This window comes from Miniopterus schreibersii (assembly GCF_964146895.1).
Source record: "Miniopterus schreibersii genome assembly, chromosome: 2".
NCBI lineage: Eukaryota > Metazoa > Chordata > Mammalia > Chiroptera > Miniopteridae > Miniopterus > Miniopterus schreibersii.
In genome coordinates this window covers 171,817,661-171,845,611 of record NC_138102.1, presented here as the reverse complement: position 1 = coordinate 171,845,611, position 27,951 = coordinate 171,817,661, and the positions used below count along the sequence as shown (strand labels likewise).

Sequence of the window (27,951 nt, the reverse complement as noted above, 5' to 3'; positions counted from 1 at the left end):
ACTGATGTATAGAAGGAGGGGAAATGAGGTGGGCCCCGATGGTGAATACCATTTGTTTTCTGGACTGCCCACCCAGACCTCCCCCTGGGACCAAGAGGCCTGAAACAGGTGAACTTAATGGTGCCTTAGGATCAGGGCAACTAGATTCAGATACCAGGGGAAGTCCCATGGTGTCTACACTAAACCTGAGCATCTGAGTCAACCAATTTGAAGTTTTCTGGATTTTTTTTCTGTAATGAAGGAGATTGCTGCACTAGCAGTCGGGTATGCCCAAGCTCCCCAAATTTACGTAGGGAAACAACCTCCCAGTTTTAGAAACAGTTCTGAAAACCAAGCAGAAAGCTCATAACCCAGCATGATCGTGCTGGCTGACAGTTAGAGTCAGTGCCTTACATGGCATGTTAGCTTCAGTTCTGCAGCGGGCTGGTGACAGTTACTATTGTCAGATCACAGTTGTGGAGACTTAATTAGAAAAATCCCAATTGATTTGCTTTTTTATTTATTGGAAGCATTTTTACTGGTGCATAAACTACATTATTCTTAAATTATAGTCGGTTGGTTTAAAAAGTTTCAAAACTTTACGGAACTCTCGTTGGTGATACCATTGCTATCTCTGTGTCTAAATTTCAAGAAAGACTTTGGCATTTGGATTTTTTTTCTAACCTGGAGCAACTGTCTCTACCCCATTTGCATTTGAAAACCATGAATAGCAATGTATTTTCAGTGTATGAGCTTGACACTCTCTTAGATGAACAACCTTAGCGGCCTTGGATTCTGACAATTTCTAAACAAGTGGCATTTCCCCTGCAAAGTTCCCGGAGCCTTAAGCTGTCATCCCAGGAAGCTGGGGGTACGACCGGATGCGTCTGTATGAATAGCATCCCCTCTGACCCACTCTCCGGGATCCGAGGAACGAGAGCGAGCTTCGTCAGCTCTGTTGCATTTTGCTCATAGACACATCAAGATCGTAGAACTAGATCTGTATGCCTTGAGGAGACATTTCTGCTTCAACGGCCAATAATTAGATAAACCTCTGCTCACAGATGACTGCTCTTTGGAAGTATAAGCACCAAAAGATATGCAAAAGGTAATTTAGGTGACTAAAGTCACTGAATAAAGAAGGCCAGCATTTCTTCTTTAAGTTCCCGGGGTGGTCCTCAGCATACTTTCAAATCTAGAGCGTAGGCAAAGTGTGTGTGTTGATGGCAGGGGGAGCCAACCTCTTTATGACTAGATGACAACATGTGCTTGCATTTTTTAGTAATGTGGGGACATTGACCTCAACTGGCTATCCGGGTTCCCCATCCCAGTGTCCTGCAACATAGCTGATCTACCCCCGTCTGACAGTGGCTAGGAAGAGAGCCGGTGACCGGGGGCAGCAGTCTGGTAGCTGCTTTGTGAGAAGCCTGAGTAGACAGACAGTATTTAGAAGGGTAGAGAAAAGAAATGGTGTGAAGCCCCCCTGGTGCAGTTTGCAGGTGCAAGGCTGAGAAGGGCTGCAGGCCTGGTTTCAGGCGTCATGAAGGACCCACCGTTGAAGGACCCCAATCCCTCCAGTTGCGGCGTGGAGGGAACTGTGCTGACACCTGGAAGCCGGCAGGGCCTGCAGCGGCCTTCCTGCGCCACTCTGTTCTGTAGCAAAGACCCACCTCGAACGCCCACAGCAGGGAAGGAGCAGGTTGATAAACTCCAGGGTCCTGCTCTTGGTCTGTACCGGAGATTTCTCCCCCGGGAAGTGTTGCCTTGGGGGGCACTTCAGTTTGGAGTGAAGTTACTTGGGACATGTAGACATACTGGGGACTTTGCAACCTTAGCGGCTAGTGGCCACTGAGCCCGTAATAAGGCACAACCAGAAGTCACCCCTGAACATTCGTACGTGATGTTTTCATTGGACTCCCTTCTTCATAAACAGCCCTCTCCTAACCACCGCAGCTCTCTCACCCTGCCCTGGTACAGTAGAGGGTCGTTCAACCCGCAGCGGGCAGGCAGAGGAGCCCAGGCCCGAGACCCTGCCCGCAGTGACACGGCCAGTCGGTCTTGCAGAAGGACTGAAACTGGACTTGCCACCCCCTCGCCTGACACTGTCCCTGCTGCTCCACCGCTGCCCCCGCCAGCCAGGTGATGGTGTTAGTCAGCCTCCCGTTGCCCTGCGCCCCCATCAGACGGTGTGAAAGCTGAACCCTCCGCAAAGCGATCCTTTCCTTTTACTCTAAGAAGCAAGTGGCTCTGGCTGAGCTCAGCGATGCCTAGTTGTCAACTGAAATGTGTTGCCTGGTAACTTAGGCAACGAATCACTAATCCTGGGTCAAGAAGGAAGAAGTGGGAAACCATCTTGAGTTGAGAACAGGACTTGGAATCGGCTTAGTGCCAAAATGTTGTCGATGAAGCACAGGAGCTTTGTGTAGACCCGTAGCTCAGAGGCAGCTCCAGCGTGGCCGAGGTGGCACGGGGCCCCGAGGACTGCGACCGTTCAGTTACAGGCCCGTCCTCCGGGCCGCAGAGTCTTCCAGAGATGACACGTCCCCACGTCCAGCCCCTGGACCAGGGTGGGCTGCATTTGGCCTCCCGGCCCAACCCCTCACCCATCTTCCCACCCGGCCCAATTAGGAACAAGAAGCGGTGCCATGGTTGGGTTTCTGTGTGCTTGTTTTGAATGCCAACTTCAAACAGGGCTGGCTTATGCTGTTTTTTAGGCACAAATCAATTCCGAATATTTGCCTAAACAAGTGCCTGTTGTTTTTTGGAGTCAAATTAAGGGCCCATCAGCCATGCGTGCTGTTCTCATTAGCAGCGCCCACTCCGCAGGTGTCGCCAGTTAGCCCTGGGCTGGAGCTGCTGTGTCTACTTGGGGGGGCCCTACCTGTCAGAGACCAAAGCGAGGAAAGCAGGGAGAGGCCAGTTTCTGGGCTCCATCACTTCATTATCAAACATCCTTCTCAGAACCTCTTTATTAATTGTCTGGACCCAAAATTCTACTCTACACCTGCCAGCGAGACCCCTCTGTGGCTGTTTCTCAACATGATGAAAGGCAACAGGTGAAAAGACAGCCTCTCCTTGTTGAAGGGAGCTGCCCAATTTTCTGTCCCAAAGAAGGGGCACAGTGAGTCCCTCCTGTCCTTCTCTTAAGCCTTTTAAAAGCTCTGGGCTCCTTAGATGTGCTTAGGTGCGGAGGCTGAGCGACGTAGGAGTTCACTTTAAACTGAGGTGCATAGCCTGTCCCTCATGATGATGTCAGGGTTTCAGTAGTGGGGTCCCAGGTCCTCACCACATTCTGGCATCGCAGATATATCAAGTTCTAATGAAAAATACTCCCTGCACAGGCCATCAATATACATCCATTTAAAGGCTTTTTTTTTTTTTCAATTACAGTTTCCATTCAATATTATTTTGTATTAGCTTCAGGTGTACAGCGTCGCGGTCAGACAATCATATACTTTACAAAGAGTTCAGCCCGATATTTCCAGTCCCAACCTGGCACCACACGTGGTTATGACAATACGATTGACTGTGTTCCCTGTGCTGTACTTTACAGCCCGTGACTCTTTTGTGACTACCAACCTGCACTTCTCAGTCTTTCCCCCTTTGTCACCCAATCCCCCAACTCCTCTGCCCCCTGGCGTCCATCAGCCTGTTCTCCGTGTCTATGAATCTTAGCCGCGTATTTTAAGTGCCACTTAGGTTGGTTAACATATCAGTTATTCTTAATTGAGCACAGAATATGTTTATTAGCCTGCTTCCCTCCAGTTTAGACCACGGGAACAGAGATACAAGTTTCAGCAGTGGGAGAGGAGGCTGGTTGTGGACGGCGGAGCGGCACAGAGGACAGCCTGGGCGGGCACTTAAAAGACAGCTCTGGGCTCCTAGGGAGTAGAGAAGTGGGGCTTCCTGAAAATCGGGGGACCATCGAGAAGACATAGGGAAAACGTCTTAGTCCCTTTGGGCTACTATCACAGATTACCACAGACTGGGTTGCTAAACAATAGATATTTATTTCTCACAGTTCTAGAAGCTGGGAAGTCCAGGATCCAGTGGGCAGCGGATTCAGCGCTGAGGAAAACCCATTCCCTGGTTCACAGGTGGCCACCTTCCTGCTGTGTCCTCACCTGGCGGAGAGAGAGAGGGCCAGCTCAGCAGGAGGGCACTAATCCCATTCGTGAGGCCTCCACCCTCGCGACCCAGTCACTTCCCAAAGACCCCACCTCCAAACACCATCACCTTGGTTAAGATTTCAAGACATGAATTGGGGGGAACACCGACATGCAGTCCCTAAGAAAGAGAGCTCTCCAAGGACACCCTTCACCTACTTGAACATTTTCCCCAGGGCCACAATGCTGTCACACACCATTGGAAATGGTCAAGCTTGACATCGTATGATTTGGCAAGATTCAGGGATTTCAGTGCCATAAAAATCACAGGGCAATTTTCCCTGTAATGCTTTCCCAAGAAGTTGACCTACCTTAGGCTGGTAAATGATCTCAAGAACACAAAATGCCAATCTAGTTAACAGTCAGAGCCAATGTTCTGTTCCAAGTGAGACCGGATCCACCCAGACTTCCCAAGGTGCTAACAGCCCCCAATTAAAATGATGGTGGAGCTCTCAGCACCTGCTAACATACCTGTAAAGATTTGTAGATCTTATTATTGTTTAACTCATTTTAAAACTTGTTCCTGATTTAGATTTCTACTTGATGAAGTGCCATCTGAATGCCAGAACAGGGTCATGACCTTCTGTTTTGAACCTGTACCTTGCAATAGAATGTTACTTGTCTATGGGATTCCAATTTCAATTTGAGTTACATTTGACAGAGTGCTGCATGCAGTGTCAGCAGACAGGCCCCGGTGAAGAATGTCTTAATTTAATTTTCTTTTATGTGTTAATTCTGTAATTGCTTCCCAGCCACACAGCTCAGTAGAGTGAGGGACACGAAGTCCTTGCTGGGGGTGCTGGCAGGGAAGGACATTTTGTACGCGTCTCTAGGCATTGATGGGTGTACACGGAACGTTGTATTGCTGACAGGTTATTTAAGACTGTGCAATTAAAACCTAATTAGGGTAACTAAAGCATTGAGGGTGTTAGATCTATGACAACTGCAGAAAACGTAAATGGGATGTTATAAGATAAAAAAAAAAAAAAAATGACTGCACCACTATGTGAAATTTTTTGCTTTTTAAATACATCTATGTATCAAAAGAAGTTTCCAGCAGGGTTTGCAGCCAGTGGTGGTCCTTAGTCATTTTGTGCTTCAGGATAATGGTACTTACACTTTTCCTCGCTCACCTCCCACCAGTTATTCTTAGAGGCAGGTTAGGATGAGGGGACTGGCAGAGAGATGGCGTCAAGAAATGCTACAGAGAAACAAATGAGATTACGTGAAACCAGTGACAGATGGGTGGGGATGGAGGGCACTGCAGACATTGAAGGAGCCTGAACTCTACAGTCAGGCAACCCCCGATATCAGTCTCAGCTCTACCACATGCCTTAGGTAAGGCACTTCCACACTTTATGTCCCAATTTCTCCACCTATAAGTTGATGACAACCACAGCACCACTTATGATTGTGCACAGTGGATACAGTTAGTGAAGTGTCATCATCCCCAGGGCCCCACGTCACGCAAGGCATCCAAGGCCTTTCCCTCCAAAGGGACCGCTCCTCGCCTGGCTGGCGTGGCCCAGTGGTTGAGCGTTGACCCGTGAACCAGGAGGTCACGGTTTGATTCCCGGTCAGTGCACACGCCCGAATCCCCAGCAGGGGGCGTGCAGGAGGCAGCTGACCGATGATTCTCTCTCATCATTGATGTTTTCTATCTCTCCCTTCCTCTCTCTGAAATCAATGAAAACATATTTTTTTAAAAAGAGAGAGGGAGGCAGCACCTTGATGCTTCCACCCGCCTGCTGCCTTCTGCACCTGCCGTTGCTCTGGAGCAAGACGGGGCGGGAAGGTGGTACAGGCCAGCCTCTGGGGCAGAGTTGCTCCCGGCCTGCAGACCGTGGCAGGTGGGCCTTTCTGGACCGCCAGCGGGAGGCCCCCCTGCCTACCTCCAGGGGTACCTGGGGAATGGGAACAGTAAACGATTAGCAATTACTTTCTCTAAAGAAGCGTCTGCCACCCAGACTGCTTCTGTGCGCACCTGGTGGGAACCGCTGCTCCAGGATGTGACTATTTTAGGTGGTTATTAATTAAATGAAGACATTCCTTCCAGACCTGGCATACATATACCCACAGAGAGTGTGTTGGATCCCTTCGAATGTTGTTGGTGTAGAACATTCTAGAAAGGGAGAAAGCAGCTGCTTCTCGGGTCCTTTGCATTGGCTCCAAAATATGCTGGTTGGCAATGGTCATTTGTTTATGTCATTTCTTCCAGAACATAATTGCTGAGCATGAAATTCGTAACATCTCCTGTGCCGCCCAGGACCCAGAAGACCTCTCCACGTTTGCTTATATCACAAAAGATTTGAAGTCCAATCACCACTATTGTCACGTGTTTACCGCCTTTGATGTGGTGAGTAGCTGCCCTCTTTGGACAGTTTATTTCCCCAAATGCACCTGGAACATATTGAATGCCCAACTTGCAGTTAAGATACTTGGCACACTCACCAAGAATTAAGGTATACCTAGTGTACGGCATTTTGCAGACTCGGTGTTCCTGAGCTTTCTCTATAGGACTCCACTCCTACCTAGTATCAGACATGTCACTGCTCAGCCACCGACCTCACTTTTCAGAGCTGACGAATTCCTTTCTTTCTCTGGTATCGAAATACAGGAGATGTCTTCCAGTCTCCTTGTTCCTTCACTGTGTCTGTCGGCTTCTCTGGTTGCCATTTCCAAATAGCAGGACAGAGTAGTCTGGGTTTGTTTGGAAGAAAAAGAAATTTCAGTGCCTCATACAATATTTGTGGTTTTCTATATTGAATATCAGTCAGATTAGACATCTACAAAACATCATTGGGAGCATCAAGGTTGGGTCCGTTGGCTTATGCAAAAGTTGGTCTTGTAATGATGTCCTTATGGGGTTTTACTGCTTATAGTCCTATTTGTGATTGAGCCTCAAAAGTAGCCCGGATATTACAAACTTGGACAATGAAAGGATTTCTAGAAAACAGTGTAGGACGTTCCTTTAATACACACACACAGACACACACACACACCCCCCACATACCCTCAAGATGGTACCAGCTGATTAAGGAGAGCTCTACTATGGTGCACTGGGCATCCTGTGTTTGAAGCAGACAGAGCAGATATGGCTGTAACCATGAAATAATTTATGATCAGGAGAATTCTAAAATGTCATTTTAATTTGACAATTCTTCTCTGTTAATGTGTTTGGAACATACATAATTAAATAATTACATCGATACTGAGTGTCATATATTCCTGGGAGTGCGGTGTCATGGGTAAGACTGCTTGAAACAGTCTGTTGAGTTCTGGCAAACACGCATGGACCATGGACCACGGTGATGGGGAATTTGCACCATTCTAAGGCATGTCAGGCTCATGCCCAGAGCATGGACCGTCCTGCATGTGGCCCATTCCTTTCCGTCTTTGAGGATTGGAAACAGGAGAGACTGTTCATGTGCCTTTAAAAACTTCCTTCTATTTTGGGAGGCATGGGGAGAAGAGCATAAAAGGGACATGTGGTAACAGCGAGGCCTGCAAAGCCAAGCCCTCCAGGGCCACTCTGAATATCTCTGCATGCATTTCTCCACACGGGATCAACAGTGTTGATTAAAGTCATTTCAGCATGAGGTTTCTGGTGACTTAAGCATATTCTCGTGCAGTGCAGTTGTCTCTTTAAACAGCAAAATTCCCTTCTGTCCACATATGTTTTGGTTTGCGTGGACACCTTTCCCTGTGGCAGTGGGGCTGGTGTCAGGGAAGGAACGGGCGGATCAGAGTTCACATCCCAGTGCAGCTCCCTGCTCCCTGGTCTTAGACACAGTGTAGGACGTTCCTGAGTTGATTTCCTTTGTGTGTAACACAGGGCCAAGGATATATACCTCACAGGTTTCTAGATAGAAATGAAGGAACATATGTGGAGTGCCTCATAGATACGCGGTGTTCCATGTCAGCCCGTCCCCACCTGTTCTCTCTCCTCGCCTGCTGACATCACAGTTGACAGTCTGGCCTCTCTTCCTGCTAAAAGGCCTAAGATAGATTTGCCAGAAGTGTATTTATGGTCCAAAGTTTTCCCACCGCCCTTGTAAAAGAACTGAAAAAAACAGAAAGCAATAAGTAAATAAAATAGAAATAATGGAAAATATTGACCCTGCAGGCCTCATATTGGTGCATTGCTTCCATACAGTGTTTTTGTTGACTGTCAACATTAATATTCCGATACTTTACAGGATGAAGTCCAGCCTTTCCTTGAGTATTGCAGCATTTCTTTCTAAATTAAAAATATATAATTTTTCGTCATAAGAGTATCCAAACTTTATTCTATATTCAAACTAAAAAGTATATCCGTGGACCATCTGCCCCCTTGAGTTTTTTTAGCTAAATATGTATGTGACATGGGAATACTGCGATGAAATATGGGGGGAAAGTAGTCCAGTGTTTCATTTGAAGCCCAACGTGCTGTCCCCGAGCCACTGGAAACCGAGTAGAGAATGGGTTCATCGTCTATGGCCTCATCCAGGTGTTTCATTTCAAGTAGATTCACTAGCTTAGGATTCCGGTATCAGCTCCAAGCGATTTTCATCTTATACCACAAAGCCACCGTTCTAATCCTCTCTAGGGGAGCAGTTTGTCTCACTTCAGAAATAGTAACAAAGGCCACCAGCCTTGACCCGGGCCTTTGAGCAATTCTGAGATGCAACAAGCTTTGCTGGCGCTAAAAAAAGCCCTTTTGAGCATGGATTTTGTGTCTTTATGTAGGGCAGCTCAACATTCAGTCCAGTCCTGAAGCCTTAAAATTCTTTTGATACAAGTCAGTCCCCTGGGCTGCCCAAATAGCAAAGAAGGGAGGGAGGGAGGGAGGAAGGAGGGAAGGAAGGAAGGAGGGAAGGAAGGAGGGAAGGAAGGAAGGAGGGAAGAAGGTGCCTTAAGTATACATTTAATCTTTTAGCTGACATGTATGAATACATATACATTTTTAATTGCAAAGTTATTGCCACTTTGACCTTGTAGACCTTTTATGGGGTCACAAAATGTTTTGATGAGCGTCTGTTCCATCAAGAAAATTCAATGGCGTCTAGGATGCTTCCAGTTTATGGAGAATTAGATTTGAAATTCAGAGCATTTTTCCCCTAGAAATCCTGTGACCTGGGAAGGGAGGCGCAAGCCCACTACAAAAGCTCACATGAGTTGAACTAGTTCACTTACTATGGGACATTTTGAGTCTAATATGCTCAGACTCCAGGAGGGGGTGCTGTGTGCTGTTTCCCAAATTCATTAGGCTGCAGTGGCCTTTTGGGGGAGAGCCCCCTGCAAGGGGGTGGTCTGCAGAACACACCTCAGGAAATGCGATACTTTATCATTTCTAAGCCTCTTTCCATTTCTTAAAATCTATGCTAAATTCAGCTTGTGATTTTTTTTTTTTTCAGTTTTAGATGACAGGTAGATGAAAATGAAAAGACAAAAGCGAAAATGGAATTAGGGTTCCCAAGGAAAAAAAGCCAGTAGGTCCCTACCAATAAGCACCAGGCCTACTCTGCCTTCGAGACTCGCTCTCTTGTGGCAGCTGATTTCTATTCGCATGTCTAACTTGCTAGGCCCGTGACACACCTCCTAGGACAACAGGCTTCCCGGACGCCACCTCCCAGGCAGGGAAAACTTGGGGGAAGGAGGAACAGTAGGACTGGGTAGAAACGAAGGATTGTTATGAGACTAGAAGTTGTGGGGCTAAAGACATGGATTCTGCGATGCTCTCCACCTCTCTCATCTTGGATGAGTGAAGGGGATTCCCTGCTGCTAGGACTACAAGGGGGTGGGAGGAGAATGAGCCCAGCCAGCGTGGTTCAGTGGTTGAGCATTGACCTATGAAGCAGGAGGTCACGGATCATTTGCCGATCAGGGCACATGCCCGGGTTGCAGGCTCGATCCCCAGCAGGGGGCGTGCAGGAGGCAGCCGATCAATGACTTGCTCTCATCATTGATGTTTCTATCTCTCTCTCCCTATCCCTCTCTCTCTCTGAAATCAATTTTAAAAATTAAAAAAAAAGGGGGAGGGGGGCAAAAATGAGTATTTCAGTGGCCACCAGATCCCAAGGCTGCAGTGATCCTCCTTCAGAGGCCACAGTAGGTAAGGGACATGCATAATAACCAAGGTAACTTGGAAACTCTCGCCTTCAGTATATTACTCACTGGGTTAGTCAAGATCCCTAAGCCAGAGAATTGAGGTAGGTAGATCAGAAAGACTTTGATGCATTCTCTGTGGGAGTATTGGATCTATTTCAAATATCTGAGAAGGACCTCATTCAATGGTTTTAAGACAGGAAAGCGTTTTGGTGGGATTTTTTTCATAGCATTAAAACTGTGACTGCTGCTAGACCCTTGCTAATTCTCACTTCTCTGTGAAGAATATGTTTGCAGTCTTTGATATTTTTAACCATGCTCATTTTCTCCTGCTTGCAACTCCCAAGCTCTGTAATCTTCAGCGTGCAGCACATGGTCAGTGTGGCCTGGGCCGGCCCAGGAATGTGGAAGGGATGTCGCAGCCATGATGCTGGTGGGAAGCTTCCTTTCCTGTGCTTTCTTGGCTGAATGTGGGCCATGAAAGGATCTAAACTGGAGAAAGAGAAATGGCAAAATGCAGGAAAGCATGGTCAGCAGACATTTTATAGTAGTCGACCATCAAAAAGTAGCAGCAAGCCAAAGAAGAGAGGACTCGAGTTGACTATAGTCAACCACAGTCTCACGTTCAGTGAGACCTCTGCCAATTTCTGACTTGGGCTCTGCTACAAATTTCCGTCTTGGTTTCCGTATCAGTTTAATGAAATTAAAATTCCTGAGCTCTTTATTCTTTTTGCAGTTTTACTGAGACATAATTGACATCGAACATTGTATTCGTTTTAGGTATACAGCGTAATGATTTAATGTGTGTATATTTCGAAATGATCACCACAATCAGTTAACATCCCTCACCTCACATAGTTGCAAATTTTGTTCCCTGTGATGAGAACTTTAAGATCTGCTCTTTTAGCAACTTTCAAATATGCAACACAGTATTGTTAACGATTGTCACACCACTTTGCCCAGCATGTCCCCAGAACGTATTGTCTTATAACTGGAAGTTTGTGCCTTTTGACCCCCTACACCCATTTCACTCTTTCTTAAATCTGAGATTATTCCCATGGGGTAGTTTGAGGTTCCTGACAAGAAGTATCTATGGCTTATGTTGCAGAGGTTGTCCACAAAGTGAGACCTTGAAGATGCAAAAGAACTTTCGTTGTTGTTCATGTTAGTTGACCTCTGACAACTAACTTTGTGTACATGGAGCTAGGTGGTCTCTTTCATTCTGTCTCTCATTGTCTCCACCTGAAAGGGGCCCTCAGCCTATTTGACTTTATTACGAAAGTACATTGCAATATAAGAAAATGCTAAAGTGCATAGAATCCTTAAGATTAAACTGTAACACTTGGCCCTGGTCAGTCTCCCGGTTACAAAGTAGCAACTACAGGTAAAATAGAAGCCCTCCCTGGCCTCTGCAGAAGGCATCCTGCTCCCCAAAATCAGTAAATGGCTCTGATTGCACTTAAAAGGCAGCACCCCAGCACCATGGTCCTCCACCACTGTCCCCGCCCCCACCAAAAATAAATAAATCATCACTACTGGGCTGCATTTACCTACTTTTCCTCTCCATTAGCATAAATCACTGTGAATAAACCAAGCCATAAAGCCAAAAATGGGTGGATATCAGAGACTCATAGTCCCTTTTTTCTTGTTCCTATTTTGGAGGGAAGGGATGGGAGGAATGGATGTTATAAGTGCCTTAAATTGATCCCCTTTTTTGTAAAGTTAGACAGAAGTAGGCACTTTGAATTTTTTTTTACAGATTGTTTTGTAGCATTCATACATGTATTTATTGTAGCCCCTCCCAAATAACAAGCTCAAGTGTTGTGTTTAGGGGCATGACCTTTAGAATCAGCCTGGTTTTCAGCCCCAGGTCACTCCTTAGCTTCATTATTTGGGCAGGAATGCCTCTAAGCCTCGGTTTCCTCACCTGCAGTCTCTAAAGCACCAGTAGCGTCCGCCGCCTGTGGCTGTCATAGGGGTCCTGTGGCATGGCCCATGCCCATCTCCAGCGCACAGTCCAGCCCGTCCTAATGCTGAGGACGGGACAGCAGTTACGGGGGTGGCTGTGCTCCTTCTTGTCAGACCCCCTCCTGAGGATTTATGCCCCAGTTTTGGGTTTACAATATATATTTGCTGTGGCAGTGAAGTCAAAGGGAAAAAAAGTCAAAGTCCCTATAAAACACATTTATTGAGTGCCTACCACGAGGCAGGCCCAGGTTCCTGCTCTCCAGGAGCTCATAGTTCAGTAAGAGAAGTGGGGACATAACCAGCAGTTGAAATAAAGTCATATCCACTATATCCTGGAGTTGTCCAGCACCCGGCAGGGCTGGGGCTCCCAGAGGAGGCCCTCGGGCTTGGAAGCTGAGTGTCAACATGTGGTTAGTTGGAGGCACAACAGCTCATTAATTCACTTTGGAGTGATGAGCTCGGGGCATTAGATAGGCATCTGCAATAAAGCAAGAAAAAGTCATTTATATTTACTGTGTTTACTAAACCGAGGAAATGGCCTTGTCCATTTGAGAAAGATTTTCAGCAATAAGGGTTACAGTGAGAAGGATTTGGGTTTTGGTTTGTTTTTTTCGGTCCTCACCTGAGGATGTTTTTTCCATTGCCTCCTGCACATGCCCTGACCGGGGCCAGGGATCGAGCCTGCAACTGAGGTCCGTGCCCTTGGCCAGAATCGAACCTGAGACCCTTCCGTCCACGGGCTGATGCTCTAACCACTGAGCCAAACCGACCAGGGCGAGAAGAGCTTGGTTTTGATAAGCGCGCTTGCACAAGCTGGTGAAGGGCTGGCCGTAGCTTTGACTTTTGAAGGATGGGGCGAGGTTGAGCTCTAGCAGATCTCTCCTCTGCACACCCTTTTCCCAAATCCCTGACAAGAACAGGACTAAAATCGTTAGGTCATGTTTCCCTTCTGCCCTCCGGAGCCAGTGCCCCCAGGATGGGTGCTGTCCGGCCACCTGAGGCTGTGGTTCCATGAGGACAGGTGAGCGTGGAGCACAGGTGGGCGCCCTCCACAGAGAGCCTGGAGTGAGACAAGAAAGCAGGTCATGCTCTAGTGAGCGGGACCCAGCCTCCTGCCCGAGTCTCGCTGAGCCGACGGGCCCTCGTGGACCCGATGTGAAGCATGACATTAACCCTTAGCAGATACGGTGGCTGTTCTGCCACCTCTAAAAACCCAGTTTTTGCAGAACATTTAATGGCACGCAGAAACCACTCACGACTTAACGTCTTGTGGAAAAGCAACTTACGAAACTGCACCTAAAGCCTGGTTCTCGTTTTATTTATAAATTCACATACGTAAATACTCGTATAGCATATAAAAGTACTTGTGGATATATACAAGCGTAAAAAAGAAAATACACCAGAATATCGCACCAGATATACACCAGAATCCCACTACCGTATCCCAGCGGTAGGATTTTACATGTGATTTTTTATTTTCTTCTTTATGTATTTTCAAATTTTTCTACGTGTACCCCCATTATAATTGGGGGGCAATGTTAATTTCATGATTCTTTTAGTTACCTGAAATTAGCCCTAAAGAAGCTATCTCAGATGTGAACAGAAAGAGGAGAGGAGGAAGGGGAAGGAAGAGGAGGAAGGGGAAGGGAGGGAGGGAGGGAGGGAGGGAGGGAGGGAGGGAGGGAGGGAGGGAGGAAGGAAGGAAGGAAGGAAGGAAGGAAGGAAGGAAGGAAGGAAGGAAGGAAGGAAGGAAGGAAGGAAGGAAGGGGGAAAGAAAGCAGCAGCGATGTGTATTTTGGCCACGTGCATGTCTGCTCTGGACCAGATCAGCATCTTAGCAGAACGCCTAATATTTATGTCTAAATGCCGAAGACCTGTGATTGGGCAGTATTTATTTCTATAATCTATCAAGATTAACTTCTGGCTTGCCTTTGAGAGAACTAACTCTAGGTAGAGCTAAGGAGATGTCAATGAATTCTGTGACTATGCCCAGAATATTCTCAGTTATTTTTGCCTCAAGACGTGGGTGAAGCGAGTGGTAGACGATGCTTACCCTAGTCCTAAAAAACAAGGACACGCCAAACAGCCAAAGGAGAAGGGGGGCTTCATTCCGGAGACCTTGCAGAGGGCCCAGATCGAAAACCCTCTCGCCCTGGCCAGGTGGCTCAATCCGTGGGCGCGTCGTATGCACCAGAGGGGGGTAGGTTCAGTTCCCCCTCAGGGCACATACCCAGGTTGCGGGTTCGATCCCCACGCAGAATGCATGCAGCAGGCAACCGATCGATGTTCCTCTCTTACATCAAAGTTTCTCTCTCCCTTCCTCTCTCTAAAAATCAATTTTAAAAAAAATTTTGTTTTAAAAACAAAACAAAAACCACTCTCCTTTGTCTTCAGGCCCCCAGCCCAGCAGCGTTGCCTGCATTTGTTCATCCAAAGTTGCCTGTGGGAGAGAAGATAGAAGGAAAGAAATGACTCTGGCCATTTACAGTCACTCTTATCCTTAAGGTGCAAGTCCTCTTATCTCAGGGGCCTACCAGGCAGCTTTCTTTTCTCAATTCCTCCAACAAACATTTGTGGAGCACCTCAGCCCTAGAGATGCAAAGTCAAATGTCATTAGAGCCCTCAAGGAGCCCAGGCACCTGGCAGAGCTGGACCTATAAAGAGAAAATCCTAACACCACGCAGCAAGCCGAGCTGTGTGCCCAAGGTGCTGCGGAGCCTCCCGAGGACGGCGCCTGGCTGGGCCTGGGGAGGGGGCGAAGGGGTGCAGAGAAAGCTCCTGGCACATAGAATGCCCCAGCCGAGCCTTCAGGATGAGCAGCACGCACCAGGCAGAGGGGAGAGATGTCCGAACGGTGTGTTGCCAGTATGGGCCATTTTAGAATAGGCAAGATACTTGGCCGTTTGGAGTAGTTTCTGGGGTGACTGTTGCAACGAGGCCATCGCCTGAGATGAAAGCCAGACCCTTGCTCATTGCACCTCGAGCACTGACGGGCGGATTGTTGAGCCCTGCGGTCTGGCCTTCGTGTCATGTGCTGCTGTGGAACACGGTGCCCACTGTACACACATCTCTAAACTACACCCCTAGTCGGCTGGGTGAAAAACAGACAACAGCTTCGAATCAGAGGCTCCGGGAGCTCCCAGGGTGGCCAGGTCACCTGGACCAGACCCCCTTCTCAGGGCCATCTCCCCGGGGGCAGTGATGGGTGCCATAGGCAGGTAGCCCATGGTGGATTCAGCGCAGGCAGGTGGTCTAGGCCTGGTCTTTATTCACCAGCACAGGTGTAGCAACCTCCGAGGCCGCTCATGACGCCACTGGCATCTCCACCCCGCTCAGCGCTTCCCTGCACAGACTCAGCTCCTGCCTTGAGTGTCTGTGTCTGCGCCCCCTTCACGTGTGGGTAGGCATAGCCTCTGCCGACCCCTGGAAGGCCAGAGAAGAGCCAGGTTTGGGCCTGTAGCTTTCCAAGTCTGTGGAACTAACACACTTATTTGTTCCTTCACTTCTACTCACTATAACGTAGTGGTGGATTTTTTCATCCAATGGAAAGTGCCGGTAGACAGGTCAGGATGGTCTACTTGTAACCAGCAGCCTCCCGGCAGGGCCCTTTCCCTGGGTGTCCCCTCCCCTCCCCTCCCGGCTCACTTCCCTTTTTGTCACTTTCACCAGGTGACATGGAGGCTTGTGTCTGATGTAGCTTCTCAGCAATGTTGGCAGTAACGGGTTAGACCAGGTTAGCTGTCGATCAATGCTTCCGTGAACAGACGGGCACCGTTAGTGCTGTGCCTCCTTCCATAAGGAGTCAAGGCAGCCTGCACAGAGAGGAATGAGAAACCTGAAAATATAGGCACACAGGTGTGAATCAGGGAAAACACAGACTAAGAGAAAGACTGACACCAAGGGGAAGATTTTAACACGGACTTGCAGACCACAGAGAGGTCTACATCCTCACTGAAGCTGGGCCGCAAAGCCGGCTCTCAGCTTCCTGGAGGTCAAGGCAACGAGGGAAATACGGTCATTACATGCTTGACTTTTTTGTCGTTGTTGAGTATACTCCACCCTCTCAGAAAACAGAACTTCAGGGAGACTAGAAGGACTTTCTGTCCTGGGTCTCCATGAGGGGATATTGTCTTAAGCAGCATTCACACAGGGAATCTCCCAAACACAAGATGGGTCTTTAGAGGGCCCTTCAATAAAAGCGGGGGGCAGAACCCCAGCAGACTTCTGAAAGCAACAAGGCAGGATAGCCCAGTGGCACAAAACACTGGCTAACCTGAAGTCAGATCCGGGTTTGAGTCCTGACCCTGCCCTTTCCTAGTTGCGTGAACTTGTGAACTTGGCCAAGTTCATCCGTCTCACGGATCGTGAGCTTCTCCCCTGTAAATAGGGCTGATAACTCCTCTGGTACGTGGCTGTGAGGGTGAGATCATCGGTCACATCCGGCACTGGGCTGGTCGCGGGGCTGTGGGGAGCAGTGCCATGTGGCCACCATGGCTCCTGCTGCTTTAGCATCCCTGTGAGAGGAAGTAGAGTGTGGGTCCGGCCCAGGTGGCCTGGCTCGGTGCAGGGGTCAGGCCTAGCACAGCTCCGAGGGCGGGTTGACTGCATTCCCCTAAGTTAATGTCCACAGACAGCATTTCCCACCTGGGCTTGAGAGGAATTGTACAGCAGAGGGTTCACTCTTTGCCCAGTACCTGGAGTTCCAGGATAAAAGAAGAGCTGGGTGTTCTGAAACTCAGCTGAGCAGATGTTAGAATTGACAGCCAACTTGGAAACGGAAGCGCCTAAGCGAGATCCGCGGCCAAAGGAGCGGCCAGCCCGCTGGTCCGTGGAGGGGAGCCACGGTGACACCTGCGACAGGGCCTGGGGTCACCTGGGAAGCAGTTCCCAGCCCTTCCTGCCAGCAAAGGAGGCGCCAGCAAGAACCCCAAGGTGACAAAGAACAAATACAATTCTTTTGAGCCAGAACATTTTCTCTTGCTTTTAATTATCCAAGTGGAAAAGCTTACTTTTTATGACTGTAAAATTTTTCATCTTCATTTGAATATAGTTCAAAACATACAAAGTATAAGAAGAGAAGAATCACCCATGGTCCTAGTACTCAGTGATAACCACTGGTAACATGCTGATACATAGTATCTCTGTTTTCTCTGCACATAGACAGATGCCACCCATGTTTGTATCTATATATAGATTTTTACTTACAGTCTTTTCACTAGTTTTTTTAATGACTCCATTTTCATTTTAAGTGGCTGCCCAGTGTTCCACTGGGAGGCTCTGTGTAGAGTACTTAATCAGTCCCCTATTAATGAAAATTTTAAGCACTATAATGAATATTCTTGCAAATGTGCCATTGAAGCCTTGAGCCAAAAATTTTCAAACCCAGAGTTTCTAACACAGAAAAATCCTAGTGATGCACCAGTTAATGTAAGTTAATTAGCTGGTGGTCAGAGCTTGTCCTAGGGGGCAGATTTCGCATGGTCTCTGTTGCAGTTTTTCTAACGCCACATCGATGAGTGTGCTGGGCACAGCCTGTGATTAGGACGCAGAACAATGGGGACATCTCTCTGTCTCTCCATAAGCCGCCTCTGCCCGCCACCACTCGCTGAGCACTTCCTGGGCGCTCGCTGCGGGCCAGGCCCCAAGGCCTCGCCCCTGACACGGGGAAGCAGCTCAGCCTGCGCCCGCAGGGGTGTTCAGCTGCAGTCCTGGGGCCCACAGTAAATATAAGCTGCCTACACAGTCTCCAGTTTGCATAACAAAAACAAGGTTCCTGGACTACAGTCCGGATCTATCCTTAAAATAGGATGGCTCCTGAGCTTCCTCCAATTCTTAATCCACCAATTAAAACCCCTGGGGGGAAGGGGAGGAGAGAGGGGGTAGGGAAGGTCAGGGCTCTGGAGGGCAGTTGTCCCCATTGAGTTGTGACTCCCTGCCTCCACCCCACAGAGCCTCTGCTGGGACAGTGTTGCCTGCATCTCACATCATCCTCACATGACTGACGGGGCCACTGCAGGGTGAGAATCCCCATGCTGGTGGCTCATGTCAAGTCACAAAGGACACCCTTTGCCTGGAGGCTACCTTCCCACTGGTCCTGACATGAGACCCAGGCAAATTGCATACCCTACCCCAACCAAGATGCATCGATCTCCCAGGAGCTTCTGGATTTACTGTTTTCAAGTTGTGGGGTGGTGGTTATTTTAACAGAAGTTTGCAGAAGTCTTTCATCTTAAGTGTGATTCTGAAGTGTAGTGGCCAAGAGCAGGGCCAGTCAGAACACCTGGACTCCAGCCCAGCTCAGCCAGCTCAGCCAGGTGCTGGTTTCATGAGCAAGTTATCTGACCTTTCTGAGCTTAATTATCTCACAGGCAAAACAAATAATAGTAACCCCATGGAGTTGTCGGGATTAAATGAGAGTCCCTGTAGAGCAGAGTAAATAATAAATGTGGCTGAGATTGTCATTAGGTAACTGTCACCCTGAGTGATTCTCAGAACAATCCAGTGAGGTGGGTACTGTGTATGTTGCTTCACCGTTTCAGGATAGGGAAACTGAGGCCCAGAGCATGCTCTTCCCAGTAATCACCCCCACCTGCACCAACCACCCAGCACCACACACACCTGGGCCTCCGTCTTTCACTGGCGGTCCATGTAAGGTACTTAAGGCCAATTGCCATGATAAGTGTGATTCTAGAAGGAGACTGATGCTGGAAAGGCCAACACAGGATTTTCCAATATGCGAGGAGGGGCAGAAGGGGCCAAGGTCGGAGATGGCCGAGTCTCTGCATTTGAGAGAGGCGAGGTTAGTGAGTTTGGGAGATAGTAACTAGACATGAGAGTGTGGTTGTGCCACCTAAAAGGACATTCCAGCCCTGGGTTTGTGGCCTGTGTGAAGGGACACCTCAGTGCTTGCTGTGCCCTGTGACCAGGATGGGTTCACTTCCCCGCGCCAGGGCTGGGGCGGTGCCTCCGGGGCTGGCGTCTCTGGGATCGGCCTCCTGTGACTGCACCCAGTTCCTCCCAGCTCTGAGACACACGGGCCTCCTCCTGGTGCCTGGACGAGGGTCCGGCAGCCTTGTTTAGGATTGCACGGTGTTCCAGTGACCTGTGGTTGCTTAACACACCACCCCAAAACTTGGTGGCACAAAGCAACACCCATTTTATTATGTTTACAATTCTGTGAGTCAGGAATCTGGGCAGAACACAGCAGTTCCGCTCTGCCCGACAATACCAGGGCCTCTGCTGGGGTGGCTCAGATGGCTGCAGATGCTGGGACAGCTGGACAGCGCCATCTGTCTGCGCCTTGGGCCCTCTCCATGTGGCATCTCCTGGCACTTGAATGTCCAGGGTGGCTCCTCCCCTCTGTATGCGGAGCCTGGGCTGGGATGGCTGCTGTTGCCCCCAGGCAGCCTCCCCCGGGGCCAGCTCGGACGTCCTTGCAGGGCGGTCAGACCTTCTCCTGTGGCTAGTTGCCCTCAGAGCAAGTGTTCCCAGAGGCCCAGGTGGAAGCTGCCGTACTCCCTGCAGTCTAATCTCGAAGTCCCAGCGTTTCATTCCTGCTGCGTTCTGCTATCTGGGAGTCGAGATTCAAGGGGATGGAGGAGCAGACGCACCCTCTGAGCAGGGAGCATGGCAGCCGGCCTGGAGACAGGTGGCCACGCACAGAGGGCTCAGAACATGGGCTGTAAGTCACAGGCATACCGCAGCTCGGGAACCCTCTCGCTCTGTGATGCCAGGCAAGTTACTTAACCTCTCTGAGCCTCAGTTTTCGTACCTATAAAATGAGGGTAATACGCTCCCGCAGATGGTTATGGTAGGACTTAAATGAGATCAGTGCCGTTTGCACAATGCCTCGTACCAACCTAGCCCTCCCGGCATAGTCAGTATCCTACCTCTAGCAGCGACTGAATAGTGTCATTTCTCTGCCTTGTCGCTTCGCTCTTCATTCAGCCAGCATCTGCTAAGTGCCCGCGGTGTGCCAGGCACAGTCCCAGGCTCTGGCCTCCCCACAGTGGCAAGGACAATACAGGGAAGGCAGAGACTCGTTGGGCTCTCAGGTTTCCTCAGCACTGTCACTGGGCTGGTCAGTGCCGTCCAGCATCGCTGGGGTTGGCCGGCCTGGCTCGAAGGACGAAGCAAGGGCTTGTCACCTGAGCCCCCCTGATATTTGTCTTCGGCCTTGTCACAGTACAGTCTCCTGCTACAGTAACAGCTCTCTTCCCATTTTAATTTTATTTTAAATGTTTTTGTTACTTCTCACCTGAGGATATTTTTTCCACTGATTTTTAGAGAGAGTGGAAGGGAGAGAGGGAGGGCGACAGAGAGAGAAACATCAATGTGAGAGAGACGCATCAGTCGGTTGCCTCCCTCATGCTCCCGACCAGGGGCCGGGGATGGGACCTGCAACCCAGAGACATGGCCCTGACCGGGAATCAAACCCACGACCCTTCAGTGTGTGGGCTGATGCTCTCATCACTGGGCCACACAGGCCGGGCTCTCTTCCCGTTTTAAGTCGTGGGGCTGTTACTAAGGAGAAGCAGGAGAAATGAGCCTTCCCCCCGGGTCAGACTGTGTCCCAGGTGCCATCTGACTGGCATGTGTCCCCCTCAGGGTCCTGGCGTGTTGGTGGCACAGCACCCAGCATGCAACCAGCAGCTCCTCGCACTGGGTGCCCAGGGGCCCTCCCTCACTACCAGAGCCGACATCTCGAACATCGAGGAGACAGGAAGCATAGGAAAGGTGACAATGTCCAGTTCTTCACAATACAGAATCACGAAAGAAGAACTCTACAAAGCGTCCTAAAATAGAACAGAAAGCAAGACGTCGAGGAGAACGCAGGCCAGACCGGAGGACGCCGTTGGCAGGAAGCCTCTGCCCCGCGGCCTGGTCCCCGCGTCTTTATCCGAGCAGCTTTCTCACACCAGGAACTAATTAAAATCCAAGGGCCGAGCCTCGTACCGGCTCCTCGCAGAACCTTCACGCCTCTGGTAATAGTCCTGTGAAAAGTCTCACTTGCTCAAATGAGCATCTTTGACTTCCATGTGCAGACACTGGAGCTTTGAGTAACTCTCACTTTGAGGAACTTGTTTCTAGATTCATGATAAAGGAATTCACACTCACCGAGCTCCCTCAAAGCTGCAGGTGCAGAATCTCTGAATCGCCAATTCCCTTCGTCCGGTTGCCCACCCGGAGCACAGATACCTGCTGCGTGTCCCTGACAGGTGGACCTCGGCCGTCCCCGTGGTAGGCGACCGAGGCCACGAGCCCAGGACTTCACGTGGCAACCACAGAAGTCAGAAGCCCCACCCCGCCTTTCGGGGGGACCCCCTGCGGAGCCGATGACCCTGGGCGCTGGACGGGCTCCGCCCCCGGTGCAGGGCTGGCCAGAGCCGCCCGCCAGCCCTCCCGCTGTCCTGTGCTGGTCCCTGGCTCTCTCACCAGCCCGACACCCGCAGAGGACAGCGCGCTGCTCGCTGCAGGGCGCAGCGTTCGCCGTGTCCAAGGAGCACATCCTGTCGTGTGCGGCAGACATTTCCCAACAAGTAGCTCAGAGAAGACACGTCCTCTGTCACACCCACTCTCACGCTCGGAGGCGTTGTCCCCGTTCGGGTCTAAGTCCGTGTCAGTCCGGCATTGATAGGAAACCCGGTGGCTCGGGAAACCCGCGGGCCCTTCCACGTGGCCCCTGAAGGGCGCCCTGCGTCTCCCACCTGCATGTCGTCACGTGGGAACAGTCCTGAGAATTGTGGGAACTAAGCTGCTCCATGTGCTTGACTTGGGGGGACGTGGCGGGAGGGGGAGGGCGTAGGTCTCATAAGCAGAACGCTCTTTCTGTGGCTTTGAAAAACTGTCAACGGACAGACGTTCCGGGGACAGTCATCAGAATGCGAACTTGGGGCAGACCACGCCTGCTCTCCATGGCCAGTTTGAATGTGCTGTGACCTCGGAGATGCTGTCGAGACCCTGCCTCTCTGGGGTCCGACAATGCCGTTTTCTCAGCGAGAGAGGACAGGGTGGAGCCATTCTCCGAGGAGGCAGAAATCAGAGATGGGCCTCTGGGGAAGAGAAGGGGAGAGGGGAAGCTGGAAGGTCTGAAGGAAAGAGCCCTTGTCCCAGGCACTGCTCGGGCGCGGCACTTGGGGGCCCCCCATCTCCTGTCTCCTGCTGATCTGATGGGAAAATATGTGGCGGACCCACCGGGGGAGCGAGCGCCTGGAGCAGGAGCCGGGTGATTGGCTCTGCTGGCAGGCGGGCTGCTGCGACGGGCCCGCGCCAGCATGACTAATGCCTCTCCCCTCCGCCCCAATTAGGCTCTGATTGTGTTTCGGGGAGACGGTCACTGAATCGCAGATGTTGGAGGTAAAAAGACCCGAACTCCTGAGGAACAGCTCCTGTGGAGCCTGTGGGTTTGTCACACGCGGCTGTGGTGCCCTCAGGACTCAGCATCCGGCCGGAGGAACCCCCTTCCAGGGCCGGGGAGCAAGCCAGCTGCCCGTGGGGGCCCTGGGAACAGGGACCTGGGGCGCACTGCTCCCCGCGGGGTGCAGTGGGAAGTAGGCTCCTTAGCTCGGCTGAAGCAAGCGTGCACATCAGAGACTGATGCCTCGTACGGACTCTAAGTTGGACCTGGAGTGTCCCATTCGCAGATTTGCGGACTGGGCCTCGCTGGTTCACGCCCCCCACGGGCGCCTCAGCCCCCGGACCCCTCCGACCTGCAGAGGGCCCTAGTAACCGCTGTCTCGTTTCTCTTGCAGAATTTAGCCTACGAAATCATTCTGACCCTGGGACAGGCCTTCGAAGTCGCTTACCAGCTCGCACTGCAGGCGAGGAAAGGGGGCCATTCCTCCACGCTCCCCGAAAGCTTTGAAAACAAACCCTCCAAGCCCATCCCCAAGCCCCGCGTCAGCATCCGCAAGTCCGTGGTAAGTAGAAAAGATGCAGGCTCCGCGGGCCCTTTCGGGGTGCGGGTGCGGGTTAGAATCAGGGCCTGCCCTTCTCCGTCTTGTCCTTGGCTTCTACCCGGCACGTGTCTGCCATCCTCTCACCCAGTTCCTGGAAAGTATGGGACACCATCTGCCTGAACCTGCAGGCGCCCCAGAAAGTTCTGTGAGGGTGCTCCAGCCATAAATCTAGAAGTGACCTGATTCCTGGCTTCCCCGAGGCCCTGCGTCCAACCCATGAGCAGCTTCCATCTACTCAACCTCTAAAACATATCTCAGATCCGCCCACCCTCCTCTCCTTCCCTCTGTCACTCTTCTCATCCGGGGAAGGTTCCAGCACTGCTCCCCCCCAACCCACGGAAGTGCACCTCCTCACAGACCCCAGTCCTCCACACCGCACCCAGAGTCGCTTCTTAAAACATAGACCAGAGCCCGGCCGGCGTGGCTCAGTGGATTGACCGTCACCCCAGGCACCAATAGGTCACCAGTTCGATTACCGGTCAGAGTCTACGCCCGGGTTGTGGGCTCGATCCCTAGTATGGGCCGTGCAGGAGGGAACCCATTGATGTTTCTCTCTCTCATTGATGATTCTCTCTCTCCCTCTCCCTTCCTCTCTCTCTCTAAAAAATCAATAAAAACATGTTTTTTTAAAACCCCATAGATCAGATCCTGGCACCACTGCCAACTCCATAATACCCGATTTCCCACCGCACTTCTCCCTGACGCTCAGGCCTTCCTGTTCCTGGAAGACAAAGCTCACTCCTGCCTGAGGCCTCCATCCCACCTGATCCTTCTACCTGGCCTAGTGTCCCCCTGATTTCCACACGGCTGACTCTGTCGTTCAGGTCTCAGCACCATGAAGGGGCCTTTTCTGGGCCACACTTGCCACACTCAAGCCTATCACCTGCTTTTAATTCTGTGGAGCATTTGCAAATGGAGATTTATCGTCTATCTTCCCCTACAAAAAAGTATGAGTTAAATATCCAGGAATTTTCAGGAGCCTTTTGTGATTTCTCTTAGGCTCTTATATTCATTGTGGGCTGGGTAAATCAGTTCAGGGCAGGTGCCTCCATCTGATGTCACTCTGGTCCCCACAGACTCTGCCAGAAGAGCACTAAGGGCTGGGTGCCCTACAGGCTCGTAGAAATCCATCCAGAGGCTTCACTGAGCACTAGGGGAACACACGGTGGTAACACTGATGTGCCTGAGCTGCCTCAAGCCCTGCCCCCCTCACCTGGTGTCCGCACCCAGCGCCCCTCCGTCCCCGTTGTTTATTGTTGAGAAATACTCAGTGATCCCTGAGAATATGTGAACTGCTAGACCCGTCTTAACGATTCTACAGCTCAGCCTGTCCTAGTCCTGCTCGCCTCCCCCCCCCAGTGTCCCCCCTCCCGTCTCCCCCTCTGCGAGCTCACTACAAGCCCTGACCGGACCATTTCCCCTGCCTTGGGGGCTTTGCACATGCTGTTCCCCCTCCCCTACCTTCGCCAGGCAGACTCTTACTTTCCCGCAGCTTTCTGCGTAGACGGTGCCTCGTTGTTTCCATGTTACCTACTCAGCAGGTATTTATCCTGGGCCCACGATTACTGGGCCAGGAGCTTTCCTAAGCTGTGCCCACGGTTACTGGGCCACCAGGAGCTTTCCTAAGCTGTGCCCACGATTACTGGGCCGCCAGGAGCTTTCCTAAGCTGTGCCCACGATTACTGGGCCGCCAGGAGCTTTCCTAAGCTGTGCCCACGGTTACTGGGCCGCCAGGAGCTTTCCTAAGCTGTGCCCACGGTTACTGGGCCAGGAACTTTCCTAAGCTGTGCCCACGGTTACTGGGCCAGGAGCTTTCCTAAGCTGGGGCGAAACAGTGGCGAACAGGACAGACGAGCCCCCCTTCCCGAGCCCACACTGCAGTGGGGCCTGAACAAATAGACGTGACAGGCTGTGGGTGGCAGAGGGTTACACGGGAGTAGGAGGCGAGCAGGCAGGCGGGGGCGCTGTTCCCTAGGGCACCCAGGTGAGGAGGTGCTGCTGGAGCCGCCGCCTGAAGTAGGTTGGGGCGCAAAGCGCGCAGGGGTCTGGAGGAGGGCATCCCCCGGAGCAGAGGCCCTGGGCGTGGGCTTGGTGCTGGGGAGCAGCAGGGGCGCCCGTGTGGCTGGAGTGAAGAAAGGCAGGCGGGGCCCCCGTGGGTCCCCTTGGGGACCTGGGGGTTATTCTGTGATGGAAACCATGGAGGCTTGAGAATCAGGGAGTGGCATCACCGGGTTCACCGCCTCCTGGAAGGCCCCTGGCTCCCCGACGTGGGGTCAGCGGCTTTCCTGTGTCCCCACAGAGCACCTTCCTCCCCCCCATCTCCCTTCTCGGTATCGAGTGTTTCCGCGTCCGCTCCCACCCACGTGCCTGTAAGAGCAGGGCCGTGTCACTCACCGTCCCTTCTCCAGGGCCTCACACGAGGTCCATATGCAATAAATGTGGTCAAAAGAGCGAACAAATGGTTCACAGCCACCCTGCCCGCGGCGTGGCCGGGCGGCGGGGGAGAGGGGGGCTGCAGGAGCGAACCCCTGCAGGTACCACTAACAGGCATCAGCCTTCCTCTCTCAAAGCAGATCGACCCATCTGAGCAAAAGACTCTGGCCAACCTGCCGTGGATTGTGGAGCCGGGACAGGAAGCCAAGAGGGGCATTAACACCAAGTATGAGACCACGATTTTCTGATACCCGCGGTCCCCCGCCTCGCGGTGCCTTGCACGCCAGCCGCCCGGAGCAGGCTTTCCTTCCCGCCTCCGTTTCCACCCAGCCCAGGAGGGAGACTGCTCTGTTTGCGTGGCCTTGTCACAGGCGACAGGCCACTGGCCATTCCCCGGGGACGTTCTTTCTGCACCAGGGACAGAAAGTGCAACCGAGACTTTCCAGCCCTGACCCCTGAGAGGCACGAGTTGAGATTTTTGCTGACTCCGGACTCCCCTCCCTGTCACCGCCCAAGGTATTTCTAATGACTTGGCCCCACTTGCTTTGCTGTTGTTGGGGATAACACCTTTTTTTAAAATAAAATTTAAAAAAGTACAGGGGATGTCTAATACTGCCTAAAAGTATAAAAATCTTGGGTTTTTCACTGACAGCTGTTTTAAAGATAGAGTCAGGACAGAACCACCCCCATAACGCATCTGTAAAATCATTCTGTCACTGAGCATCCTTTCACGCAACAGGACAAAACCACCCCACGGTTGCTAGGAACTCCTTCCTCCCGATTTCTATATTTGTGGTTTTTTATGTGATCAACTATGTCAGATAAAGAAAACCTTTACATTTAAGGACTGATTCAAAATTTACGAATGATTTAAAACAGGAATTTATTATGCACAGAAAAACGTGTCTTGTATTAAATATTTTTACTAAAAGAATGTTTCATTAATGCACTGATAAGAAAACTAGGTTAGTTGTGAGGGATGTTTCCGGTTTCATTTCAAATAACTAAATTTCTACTGCTACTACCAAGAGGGCAGGCTCGGGCGTGGGAAAGTCCCGACGCCTCTCCCCAGGGCAGGAGACTCGGGCAAGCAGACGGCCGTCCAACCCAACGTGCTGATGCAGCCATAAGCCTGCAGAGATGGGTTTTTTTAAAATCTTCACAGTGTTTTAAAGAACATGTTAAAAAAAAAGAAATCTAGGGCTCCTGCTGTGAAGATTTCTGTCATGGAAACCTTGTTTGAGAAAGGTGTTAATAAAGTTCTATTGCAAAAATTTGTTTTCTAGAAAAAAAATAAATACAAAAGAAAAAAAAAAGAGAGAGAGCTTCCAAAGTAATAAAACTCTTTTCTTGAAACAGAAAAATAAATGTTTGCTTACTATTTGATTAAATAAAATTTCCTTACATTTCATTAAGCTATTTTAATTTTTTTAATGTCTCTGTGGAGTATTTGTATGATAAATACCATAATGTATATTTATGTAGAACCAAATTATATAAACAGTACCAATATCATTATAGAAGAAAATAACATTTTAACGTATATTGTTCTAACCGATCATATTGTGAATCATTTTGAAGTTCATGATAGCGATATTGATAAATTGTGGGATTGTCTTAATGTTGCTTTTTTTAAAATTATTAACCAATATTATTTTAAACCTGAGATTATCAGTTATATTCATCAGTTGGTGAGTTCTGAAAGATGACTAAATTTTATTTCAGACTGACAGATGTGTCTGGTTTTAGTTCAGTGTGGAAGAATTTTAATACACTATTAAATTACTTGAACTGAACAGTTCCTTGTACATAGTTTGCCTGTTCACTGTTGATATGTATGTAGCCAATGGAGAGTAAAATAACACATATATGGTACCAAAAGGAAACTGTACAGGAGCAAAGTGAATAGCAGCTTTGCTGAAACAGAAACATATGTGTAAATATGCTTGGGCTTCCAGTTATAAATTTTGTAATTTTTGTCATTATTTATATCCTATAAAAAAAAAAAGCACACAAAATAAAAAGGAAATTGTACAGCCACTGGTGCCTGGCATCGTTCTGTGAGCAGCGTCCTGCTTTCCGTTTGGGAGCGGAACCAAAGGGTCAGCCCTCTCAGCCTTCACAGCTAAAGGGATCTTTTCATTGGCAGAATTATTAAGACTATCTGCTCCTTTCCACCACGTTCAACCAATCTGAGAAAGATACAGTGGCCTTTAGAGCTTGAATTTCAGCCAAAATGCTCCCGTTGCCTCTGTGGAAATATTCAAGTGGCCCTTGGGGAGGACTTGCCAGAACAGAGATTTCTAAAAGAGGAAGGACCACAAACGGGGTCGCTTTTATAGGATCACGTAATGGCAGGT

The 27,951-nt window shown here is 50.1% G+C and overlaps 1 protein-coding gene across 7 annotated transcripts in view; it reads left to right on the top strand.

Annotated features, from left to right (window-relative positions):
- The window catches only part of ANKS1B (ankyrin repeat and sterile alpha motif domain containing 1B), a 694,015-nt gene extending 666,385 nt beyond the window's left edge, over positions 1-27,630 (top strand). For 3 of the 7 annotated variants that reach the window (XM_081128690.1, XM_081128688.1, XM_081128687.1), the window contains 3 exons: positions 6,364-6,501; positions 22,952-23,119; positions 25,729-27,630. In XM_081128690.1, the coding sequence (XP_080984816.1) occupies positions 6,364-6,501; positions 22,952-23,119; positions 25,729-25,839 (417 nt within the window). In that variant the 3' untranslated portion in view covers positions 25,840-27,630. The remainder of the gene's footprint in view (positions 1-6,363; positions 6,502-22,951; positions 23,120-25,728) is intronic. The other 4 variants (XM_081128691.1, XM_081128689.1, XM_081128692.1 and 1 more) reach the window with 2 other exon arrangements.
- Positions 27,631-27,951: the final 321 nt, after the last annotated feature.